This window comes from Mustela putorius, unplaced genomic scaffold, assembly GCF_011764305.1.
Source record: "Mustela putorius furo isolate JIRA1106 unplaced genomic scaffold, ASM1176430v1.1 tig00537227_pilon_pilon_pilon, whole genome shotgun sequence".
Classification (NCBI taxonomy): Eukaryota; Metazoa; Chordata; class Mammalia; order Carnivora; family Mustelidae; genus Mustela; species Mustela putorius.
Window position 1 is genome coordinate 23,505,343 of NW_025422368.1, and position 12,391 is coordinate 23,517,733.

At 35.6% G+C, this 12,391-nt stretch overlaps 1 protein-coding gene across 3 annotated transcripts in view; it reads right to left on the reverse strand.

Moving 5' to 3' along the window:
* The window catches only part of INTS13 (integrator complex subunit 13), a 28,577-nt gene that overhangs the window by 15,490 nt on the left and 696 nt on the right, over positions 1-12,391 (reverse strand). For 2 of the 3 annotated variants that reach the window (XM_045073315.1, XM_045073314.1), the window contains exons 2-7: positions 11,363-11,599; positions 9,292-9,366; positions 4,170-4,372; positions 3,720-3,800; positions 2,366-2,456; positions 472-600 (exon numbers count right to left, since the gene is read on the reverse strand). In XM_045073315.1, coding sequence (XP_044929250.1) covers positions 472-600; positions 2,366-2,456; positions 3,720-3,800; positions 4,170-4,372; positions 9,292-9,366; positions 11,363-11,587 — 804 coding nt within the window. In that variant the 5' untranslated portion in view covers positions 11,588-11,599. The remainder of the gene's footprint in view (positions 1-471; positions 601-2,365; positions 2,457-3,719; positions 3,801-4,169; positions 4,373-9,291; positions 9,367-11,362; positions 11,600-12,391) is intronic. The other variant, XM_045073316.1, reaches the window with a different exon arrangement.

Sequence of the window (12,391 nt, forward strand, 5' to 3'; positions counted from 1 at the left end):
TAATAAACTTTTAAAACTACAAGCTATTTTTTCCCCGTCAGATCTATTAGTTACAAACACCTTCATACTAGATGAGTAAGAACAATAATAAAGGAAATAAAAGATCCACTAGGATGCACAAAATAAAATCTAGTAACATACTTGTCAGGAAAAGAATCACAGAAAAAGTAATCATTTAAGACACAGATTAGATTTTGATGAAAATAATGAGAACATAGTTAAAAACAAAAAAAAGCTAATATACAGTGCTCTTACTAAAAAGAAAAATACAGGATTTTGTTCTGTGATACTTTCTTGTTGCTTTTCACTATGTACTGACCTGGTCAAAGACACTGAATGTGGGCTAGCAAAACAGAAAATATGATATGGGGAGAAAAAGTTAAGGTTCAATTAAAATAAACAATATATGTCAAAAAAAAATTTAAAAAGCAAAGCAGAGCTTTCAAAATAGCAAGAAAAGGAGCTGCCTACCTTCATTGGAATATTTGTAATAGTAGTTGAAGCCAAGTCAAAATGCTGTTGTACTAAAATATTTAATTTGGTAGCAAGATGCCGTCCTGCCCGAACACTATGAACTTCACTGGTTAAAACGGGAGATAACTACAAAAAAAGTATTAAAAAAAACCCATAAAACATTAATATAGTGTAACCTAGTGCCAATATGTTTACAGATGGGAATATAAGTATTTTTACTTTTTAGAATTTAGAAAAAATAAAAAGGCCCATAAATTAACTATGATCATTATTTTAGCAAAAAATTCTCATACACTCACTCAACAGATAAATACTAAGAACTTACTATATTATCTGCCAGAAACTGAACTATTAGAAGATGTAGCAAATAGGCAAAGTCTTTGTTCTCTTGCAACTTAAGTGTGGAATAGTCTTTGATTTAAATATTTATCTTAGTTTATAGTTTTTACTTCTATTTATCTATATGCAAAACGATTTGAAATGGCCGAGAGAAATACTATAGAAAACAATTAATTTTGTGGGGAGGAAAAAGCCCTATAACTAAAATTACTTATTTTAATAAAGAATGTGGAAATTGCCATAAATGTCATATTTCATCACCAAAAAATGCAATCAGGCTACCAAAAGTTACTTACAACAAGATTATATAAGCCTTCACTCAGTCCAGGGTATAATATTTAGTGTAAATAAATTTTTAGTTATCACAAAATAAAGCCAACATGCACCCACATTATCAAAAGAGGCAGAAAAACGTTTTAAAAAAAAGGGAGGGGCTTTCACTGGAAACCACCTAAAAACACAATGATAGAGTTAATGACCTAAAAATACCACTTAACTATCGAACACTTGGGTAAGCTAATACTTCCCATGTTTATATAAATTAAGGCTAAGTGAAAAACCAGAACATAAGAACATACACATTTAATATAACTATATAAATCCATACATCTATTTTCTAAACACAACACTGATGGAGAATATTATGTGATACAATCTATTTAAAAATCAGCAGACTCATCTTTTCCCTTTAAAATTGTTCAAATTTATTTAAAAAGTAAAACCAAGATTAAAAATTAGTTTTAGCTTAGTCCTCTGGACATGTAAAATTAATTTTATCGGAGTCTATTTTTGTTAAAAAGTATATTGCCTTTCTAATGATGAAAAATAGATTCTTATACAATAAAAAGTCATTAAAGCAACTGAAATCCATTACAGTAACTGAAATTTTAGGAACAACACAGACTATGTATGGTTTTGCAACACATTTAAATCAACAGGCAAGCAAAACAGAAAGCATTTTAACATCTATGACTGTAACATAAGAATCATCCTAAGTGTTTTGCCATAGAGATTGCTTTGAAACTCTCAAGACCTTGGCAGAAAATGTTGGCAATATGATCATTTTTATGCTAACCCTTTTTTTAAAAAAATTTTATTTATTTATTTATTTGACAGAGAGAGAGAGATCACAAGTAGGCAGAGAGGCAAGCAGAGAGAGAGAGGAGGAAGCAGGCTCCCCGCTGAGCAGAGAGCCCGATGCAGGACTCGATCCCAGGACCCTGAGATCACGACCCGAGCCAAAGGCAGTGGCTTAACCCTCTGAGCCACCCAGGCGCCCCAACCCTTTTTTTTTTAAAGATTTTTTATTTATTTATATGACAGATAGAGATCACAAGTAGGCAGAGAGGCAGGCAGAGAGAGAGGGGGAAGCAGGCTCCCCGCTGAGCAGAGAGCCCAATGTGGGGCTCGATCACAGGACCCGGGACCATGACCTGAGCCGAAGGCAGAGGCTTAACCCACTGAGCCACCCAGGCGCCCCTATGCTAACCCTTCTCAGCGCTTCTTATTAATAAATAACAGTGATCTGTCCTTGCATTACTTCTGCACTTACCTCCTTTTTAGGACGATCAGATACAAGGCTGTCTTCACCAACTGCGTAAGTATGGATCAAGACCAGCTCACACTTCTGAATCTGCATGAGACTTAAAGAGAAACTTCTTACTTAGAATATAAGAATACACAGTATGTAAAGAATCCAGGTTGGTAAACTATTGAAAGTTTAATATATCAAAACAGTATATCTCTATAATCGGATATTGCTGTTAATATAAAAGCTAAATATTTAGAAAAACCACATAATTGCTGTACTAATACGAATATGAATTTACTATAAATGCAAAAATGATACTTTCTTGTGTTTGAAAAATAAAGGAAAATGTCTTGTAATCAGGAATAATTTTTAATAGATAACCGCCACAGAGAAAATGAATATATTGTGTATTTGTTTCTCTTTTACTAATGATTTTTGGGGCCCCTGGGTGGCTCAGTGAGTTAAAGCCTCTGCTTTCGGCTCAGGTCATGATCCCAGGGTCCTGGGATCGAGCCCCACATCGGGCTCTCTGCTCAGCAGGGAGCCTGCTTCCCTTCCTCTCTATCTGTCTGCCTCTCTGCCTACCTGTGATCTCTGGCTGTCAAATAAATAAATAAAATCTTAAAACAAAACAAAAAAAAAACAAAAACTAATGATTTTTAAGGACAAAAATCAGGTAATAATAATAGAAAATAATCCCACTCATTGACAATAATACCAGTACTCCAATTAAGAAAATTAGTAATAGTTCAATCAAATATAAACTCCACATTGCAACTGTCCTAAACATGTCTTTAATAGCTTTATTTACTTTTTTTTTGGTGAGTGGAGGGGAGGTGGTAGAAGAGGCAGAGGAAGAGAGAGAGAGAGAACCCTGAACCCTAAGCAGACCCCATGCTCAGTGCCAAGCCCAATGTAGGCCTTGATCTCATGACCCTGAGATCATGAACTGAGCCAAAACCAAGAATTAGACACTCAACCAACTGAGCCACCCAAGTGCCCCAACTTTAATCCTTTTAAAAAATTCATACAATGCAATTAGTTATGTTTTGATTTGGTACATATTAAATAATCCTACCAACTACTAGTTTGTAACACAAAGTATGAGAGCAAGCCATCAAAATAAGTATGCTTTATAAATGTATGTATTATTTTACCCTTCTGATCACCTTTCCTATCAAAAAAAAAGTAAAATTTTAACATGAAAGAGAAAATGGAAAAATTTTCTGATCAAACATACATTTTTTGGCTAATTTGTAGAGCCAGTGGAGAATTCAAGGGAATGCTACCAATTACTGTTATAATCATTGGAATAATTATAATGAAACACAGGACTATAAAATGGAGTATTTATTTCACTTATGATCATACTCACTGATCTGAATTTGCAGCAAGCTTGTTATGCTCATGAATTGTTTCTTGGACACAATCCTCAAGCATTCGTACATGACTATCACTATGGCATAAAAAAGAACAAACCTGAATATACAGTGAAAAAATTAAACACACTATTCAGCTGCAGTATCTTGTTATAAGCACTTAAAATTACTTCAATAAGAACTGTCTTTAGCATGTTCACTCACAATACCAAAGAATCAGCTGAAAAACTAATGAGAAAAAAAGTCAAATTAACCGATATGATGACAATCTAAGTAGATTTCACTGAAATGAGTATGTTAGAACTGGATAAATACGGCTTCAATATTAGAAAGGCTACTTGAAATATGCCTAAACACTAACATGCTGCCCCTGTTTTTTCAAATAAAAACTGTAATAAGACATTAAAATTCCCTTAGTGAAAGAATTATTGTGATTAATGTCTCACCTTTTTGCATTAGTAATGCAAATTATTCGTCCTCTATTTCCAACACGTTCTGCATTTTCCATTAATAGAGTACGAGCCTCATGTTGGTATTCTGTAATTTTACACAGGGTTTCCACTGCTGCAACGAGACCATGCAGAATGCTGCAGCATTCTGGATCTGCTCGTGGATTAGGAGGCCCAACAGCAGCTAATGCTGCCATTAGCTGAAGAAAAAGAGAAAATGATTATATTGACAAGAGTATGTACAAGTCAGACAAAGACATCACAAGAAAACTACAGCCAGTATATCTTACAAATATGGACACAAATAACCTCAACAAAATACCGCCAAACCAAATTCAGCAACATATAAAAAGATTTATACACCATGACAAATTATACACCATGACTTATAGCCCAGGAATGCAAAGTTGATTTAACATCTGAAAATTAATTAACATAAATACCAATAAAATTTTTCAAAAACCCCATGATCATCTTCATAAACACAGAAAAAGCATTTCACGAAATCCAGGGCCTTTCATGATAAAAACAATCAACAAACTAGATATAGGCAGGAACTTCCTCAAGCAGAAAATGTCACCAACAAAAAACCTACAGATGACATCATCTTTAATAGTGAAGATTGGACATATTCTCTCTAAGATCAGGAGTAGAAGAAGGCTGTCTTCTCTCATCACTTTTATTCCACACTATATTGGAGGTCCTAGCCCGGGCAATTAAGAAAAAGAAATAAAAGGAATCCAGATTGGAAAGAAAGAAGTAAAATTATCTCTATGTTACAGATGACGTGACTTTTTTTTTTTTTTAATATTTTTATTTATTTGGGGCGCCTGGGTGGCTCAGTGGGTTAAAACCTCTGCCTTCAGCTCAGATCATGATCCCAGGGTCCTGGGATCGAGCCTCACATTGAGCTCTCTGCTCGGCGGGGAGCCTGCTTCCCCTTCTCTGCCTGCCTCTCTGCCTACTTGTGATCTCTGTCTGTCAAATAAATAAATAAAATCTTTAAAAAGAAAAAAAATATTTTTATTAATTTGAAAAAGAGAGTGAGTGAGCACACAAGTAGGGGGAGCTGGAGAGGGAGATGGAGAAGCAGGCTCTCTGCAGAGCAGGGAGCCAATGCAGGGCTCGATACCAGGACCCTGGGATCATGACCTGAGCCAAAGGCAGATGCTTAACCAACTGAGCCACCCAGGCGCCCCTATATGATCTTGTATGTAGAAAATCATAAGGAATCCCCTAACAAACTATTAGAAATGATAAGCAAGTTCAGCAATTTACAGGATACATAATCAATAATAAAAAATAAAATTGTACTGCAACACATTTGCAATGAATAACCCAAAAATGTAGAAAACAATTCCATTTATAATAGCACAAAAAGAAAAATCTCTGGGAAAAAATCAACAAAAGAAATGCAAATTTTATACCCTGAGAACTACAAAACACTGTTGAAAGAAATGAAAGATCTAAATGAATGTAAAACATCCCATGTTCCTGGATTGAAAGACTTAATATTGTTAAAATAGTAACATTACTCAAACTCAACTACAATTAAAACTTAATCCATGTCAGAATCCCAGCTGATTTCTTTGTAGAAACTGACAAGGTGATTCTAAAATTAATATAGAATTGCAAGAGTCAGAGAACAGCCAAAACAATCTTGAAAGAGAACAAACTGGAAGGACTTTGCTTGTATATGGATAGACAGTCTGGAATGAGCCATAAAAAACTAATAGTGGTGGGGATAAACAGTAATTTGCTGGTAAATCAGCTCTCTCTGAAGTTGGGGGTGCAGGGAAGTCCTAACTTGTTTTTGCCAGTATGTATGGTTAAATAAAATACTCCCACCATGGCAGATTTCAAGCTTTACTGAACACAAAGTTGGTAGGAGTTGAACATATTCACCTGTTCCAAGTTGGTATAACCGGGGTCTAGCACACCACTAACTGGGTCAGGGGATGAACCGGAAAGTTTTCAAGGTCTACCTTTTACTACACATACAAATATGTATATGTGTACATAAGTACATGTAGGTTATACATACATGTGTATGTATATATGTAAATTTAATTTCTAAACTATGTAAATATTACCTATTCATGAAAAGTAATCAGAAAAGAAAGAAAAAAACTGTGTATAAATGACTATACAAAGTCCCTGGTACATAGGAGAAACTCAATTAAAAAAGTAGCTCGGGGGGCGCCTGGGTGGCTCAGTGGGTTAAGCCTCTGCCTTCGGCTCAGGTCATGATCTCAGGGTCCTTGGATGGAGCCCCGCATCGGGCTCTCTGCTCAGCAGGGAGCCTGCTTCCTCCTCTCTCTCTGTCTGCCTCTCTGCCTGCTTGTGATCTCTCTGTCAAATTAAAAAAAAAAATCTTTAAAAAAGTAGCTCGGGGCGCCTGGGTGGCTCAGTGGGTTAAGCCTCTGCCTTCGGCTCAGGTCATGATCTCAGGGTCCTAGGATCAAGCCCCGCATCAAGCTCTCTGCTCGGTGGGGAGCCTGCTTCCCTTCCTCTCTCTCTCTGCCTACCTCTCTGCCTACTTGTGATCTCTGCCTGTCAAATAAATAAATAAAATCTTTAAAAAAAAAAAATGTAGCTTTTTAGGGATGTTGTGGTCCTAGAGAAAGTAGCAGAAAGCAGGCTTAACTTTTGGAATCAGACAGAGATGGAATGAAATTCTGGCTATGCCTTTAAACACTGTAACCCTGGTCAATCTCTCCTAACCTAAAAGTGAAAAAAATATAATCTGTCCCATATTAGTGCAATACTTTCAAACTTTATTTAATTGAGCCTACAAAAACCAGACCCAAACGTCTGAACTCCAACAATTTTGGGTGATAAAATTTAAGATGTATAGGATAGAGTCATGTGCTGTAACAGAAAGAGCCCTGGTCCCAGGTATATAAGTCAAAACACGTCTGGCTCCCGTGGGCCTCTGTTCCTTCACCTGCACATGAAAGGAGTCGAAGCAAAGGATGTTTACAACCCTTCTAGCCCCAAAATTCATCTTCAGTCTACTTCACTTGTTACTCATGATTGTTCACAATAATTAGGGAAAGGTGTGACATGGTTAACCAAAGCTAAACATTAAATGTGTTAACACAAACAAGATTATACATAATGTATACAAAATGTCAATTATTTTATATAATCTTAAACACCAGTGATCTGCTATATAGTTGCCTTCCTAACTAGTTTCCCCTTCTGTTCACAATTTAAAAGCAATCAGCATGATACAATGTGCCTTCACATTCAGAAAGCAGAGGGAAGTAGCAATTCTCTTATCATTACTATACATACCATTATCAAATGCACAACTTTTATAGCACTGCAGAAGTAAAGAAAACCTATACAAATTTGTACTGATTTTTATTCAGACAGAACTAGAGAGGCTTCAGGCTTCCTTCATAGTACCTCTTAAAAAAAGTAAAGCAAAAATACATGCCCTTTCAAAAAGAAAATGCAGAGAGAATGTACAGAGTCTTTAACATTATTTTTTAAAGTAAAGAAAGAATTAAGAATGCTCTGGAGTAATATCAATGCAAAGCCAAAACAATAAAAGCCCACTGCGCGAGTGTATTACCTCAAAAGAATAAAAGATTAGATATGTTTACATATTACAACACTAATCACATTTTAAGACCAAACACTGTGATAAACACATTTTCTTTAAAAATGTTCCATTTACGGGACGCCTGGGTGGCTCAGTCAGTTAAGCTGCTGCCGTCAGCCCAGGTCAAGATCCCAGGGTCCTGGGATCGAGTCCTGCATCGGGCTCCTGCTTCTCTCTCTGCCTCTGCCTGTCACTCTGCTTGCTTGTGCACTCGTGTGCTTTCTCTGACCAATAAATAAATAAATAAATAAATAAATAAATTTTTTTTAAAAAAAGTTCCATTTACAACATATTTAGATGAAATTATTTCTATTGAAGGATATCCATTAACAAAAAAACTTTAACATGAAATCACTCAAAAAAATGCATTCAAATATTTCACTAATGCCTCTCATATTCATATTCATCAGTAAAGAACCCAGGAAACTGAAGTCTGTCACCCAACTCAACAACAGCAAAGAACATAATCTATCACAAATCTCAATATCCTTAGACAAATAATGTTTAAAAACCATCAGGCCTAGAAAGCAGCTAGTTCAAACTAGAGCAAAAGACTATGCTCCAAGAAGTATTTCAAGCAAAAAACAAGCTGCTAAATTTCTCATACACTTATGATAAAAATACTAACTTTTTTAAAAAGATTTTATTTATTTATTTATTATTTGAGACAGAAATGACAAGCAGGTAGAGAGGCAAGCAGAGAGAGATGGGGAAGCAGGCTCCCCGCTGAGCAGAGAGCCCGATGCGGGGCTCGATCCCAGGACCCTGAGATCATGACCTGAGCTGAAGGCAGAGGCTTAACCCACTGAGCCACCCAGGCACCCCTATATATTGACAGGTTTTATAGAGACATGAGGAAAAGCAGCAAGATACATATAAAATAAAGCAAATTAAGAAAAAAAGGAAATGATAAGTTGAAGCAATAAACAAAAAGTTACACAAAAAAGGAAAAAATATTTAAGTCAAATAATTATGTGGTACACCTTAAACTTATACAGAGCTGTAAGTCAGTGATATCTCAGTAAAACCTAAAAAAGAGAAAGGATATACCCATATATACTACTTAGCTTACCAGTAAATAACACTTTATACAGATATCATTGCAAATATGCAATTCTAAATTAACAAAAATTCTGATATAACAACACTGAGAAAATGAGGGAAGGTAAGAGGGTAAGCATGGGTGACAAGAAATCTAAAAGTTAAATTTTCATTAACAATAATGATAAAAAATAAAGTTTAAATTGAGAACTCAATCAATAGCAGTAAAAAACATTATTTAGAAATACGGAAGTACATACTAGATGAGCTAGAGTTGAAAGTTTGCTTCTAGGAAGTGGGAAAAGACTGGAGTGAAGACAGCTGTTTTTCATTTAGTATTGTTTTAAAACTACAGGCAAATAGTATACTGATAAAAAGAAAAAATCTTTCAAATTGTTTTCCAAGAAACTATTACCACATTCAGATAATTTTCAGAAATGGCTACAGCTCAAAACCTAACCATACCTCCTGCAAATTTTGGTCTTCTTGAGTCCAAGAATTTAGAACATGTGCTCCAGAGTCACTCACAATGAAATTCACCTAACAGAGTTCAAAGACATAATTAGTATTCACATCCAATTCCACTCAATCATATCATATTTAATATGCAGTCTCTAGCACTGGCTTGCTGATTCATTCATTCACTTTATAGTTCTAGAATGCCTAGTATATGCCAGGTGCTATCCTTGGCACTGGGGATTTGGGAATACAGCAACGAATAAAAGTTCTATCACTCACAATATGGGGTAAGTCAGGCATTTGGGGGCAGTGGTAAGATAGAGGGCAGTATAGGAAGAATCCAAATAAGTAAATGCACAAGAGAATTTCAGTGAGTGATAAATGCTATGAAAACCAAATTGGTTAGCTGCTTTAGGTTCAGTGGTCAGAGAAGGGCTCTCCACAGAACTGGCAACTGACTGCAAACCAAATGACCAAAAGAAACCAGCCATAAATGGAGCTGGGGATAGAGAATTCCTGGTACAGCAAACAGCAAATGCATAGGCCTCTAAATGTGTACCCTCAGAAGAGTGAAAAGGTCCCAGCAGGCAAACGGGTGGGAGATAGGCTCAGAGAAACAGGTACTAGCCATACCACGAAAGGCACTGAATGTCAAAATAGTCCATCTGGACTTTATCCTAAAGTAAAAAGCAAACAAAAAAATACTACAGAGAAAAATGATAATAGATATATTAGAAGGGTATATTAGAAAGTATATAAGATGATGGATGATTACTCCCTTTTGAAGGAGGGTAAGACTATTTCTTTCCCCTGGACTACATGATCTAATCCATGATCTTTTTTCTAACTCTCCATGAAATATGAGTTTTGCATCCCTAATATATTTGGTAAGTGGTTTTCTCTCTGAAGTCTTCTCTAACAGGGACATATTCTACTAGCCATTTTAGTTATATTATCTCACTGAAATCTTACATCACAGAAAGAGGTGTTATGCTTACATGTGAGGAAGCTGAGGTTTGGAAAAATTAAGCAATATGATCAAGGTCACAATGTGGTAGCTAATGATGCCAGAATTTGAACCAAAGCCTCTATCAGAAATTACTACTTATCTTCCCCTCATATCTTCCTTATGTTCTTTTACCCTACATCATGCACAATTTGCAGAGGGACTAAAAACAATTTACATTTTAATTTGGAATATATCTGAATGTATTAGATTCTCTACGTTCAGCCTTACTGCCACTTTCCTGCCTGTGGTAGTCTAAGAGACTGGCAAGGTCTCAGCCTAGGCTGCTCCAAATGAGACAAAGCAAATCATCCATTTGTGGGTAACCAAATGACTCCCAAAATAAAACAGCTGAGATGATGAAACCTGAAGATAATTTTCATATTTGGAATCTATCAATCCTCAATCTCTCTTCTTATGGAAAAAAATAATTTCCACTTAGCATTCTTAAGAGCTTTTCTTGTAATAAGGTTAAATCCTGCAGCAATTTAGTGTGTATCCACTAAAACTATAAGCAGCCAGCCTGCTTAGGTTCAAATGCTAGTTCTGTCTCTAACTAGCTGTGTGCCTCAGGACAAGTTTCTTCTATTTACCTCAATTTCTAGATCTCCAACATGGCAATAATAAACAAAGCTGATATTCACATGATATCTACCAAAACAATCTGACATTGCTTACACCCAACATCCCTTCTGCTTTGACCGGCAACGGTCTCAATGGTTATTCTCAATTCTATTCTGGTTATTATACACTTTGAATATTGTCCCAGTAATTATAGTAGGTACCTTACAGGATTGTTGTGAAAATTAAAGAAGTTAATAAATATGAAGCACTCTGGAAATGACTGGCACATGTAAATGCTCCATAACTGTTAGCTGTTATTATTGCTATTGGCCCTAATTAAATATAGATAGCATGTTAATCCCCCAAAAGAGTTCCACATACCACATTTTTAAAAGTAGTAAACAGCTGTAAGTCAAAACTATAGTAAATTCTTATGTAAAAAATATAACAGACAGTTAAGTCCATCCCCCGCCCCCAATGATGATTTTGCTTGTACTTCACACTCACCAGCTTTTTGAAAGGAAATATATCATACATTATTCTACAATATTCCATGGAAGATTCTACTGAACAAGTCCACAATGATTTAGATATGGGTGCCAAAGGTATGATTCCTTGGGTCCTATTCTTCACCAGCATATCAAACTCGACATGCTGTCTGCATGATTCTGCCATGTAAGGGCAGTGATCTACAACAAATACTGTTTTATGAGATTCAGAAAAAATCTTCATTTTTGTTTTAACCTGTAAGGGATAAAATATATTAGCCAAATGTCTCATATATGACATTTAATATCCTTAAATTGTTCCTAATTAATGTTTTTTCCTCAAAAAGATTTGGTAGGGAACATGAATAATCAGTATTCAAAGAAATTTATCCAACAAAGGACAAGATTTAAGGAGGTCATGACCATAAAGTAACTATCAATTGGAGGGATAAGCTACACCATAGTAAGCTGTCACTCTATCAGTCACAGGCAAAATTACAGTATATATATATTTTGCTTTTTGAATAAACTTAAAATTGCCAGGAAAAAAAAATGTTTACAAATAACTGCACTTGATTCCCTTACGTAATACCAAACATAAACAATGACAAATACTCTTAAAATACACTTCTGATGATTCTTGCTAACTGACATCAATCACATATAAACCCTCAAACTAACCCAAGTCAGCAGTTGGACTTCCTTCCAAAGTCTCAAGACTTCTGAATAAGGTTGAGGTGGGCCAGAATTAATAGGAAAGAGGAGTGACAGCAAAAGAAAAGCCCCCATATAAACATGTCCTAAGACAACTGCATATCGGGTCTTCACATTAGGAATAAGGACCCCAAATACAGTCTCCCCTTTAGCTTTTTGTAACACCACAGTAATTTATCATGTAGAACAGAAAAACTCAGTTGCTACATTCCACACTGCTGGGGAGGAGAAACTTTTAAACTTTTTCTTATAAAAACTCCCTTGCTTCTCTAATAAAACCTTACACTGAAAAGACAATCCACATTCAAAAAGCACATGGTAAGCAGAGCAAAAG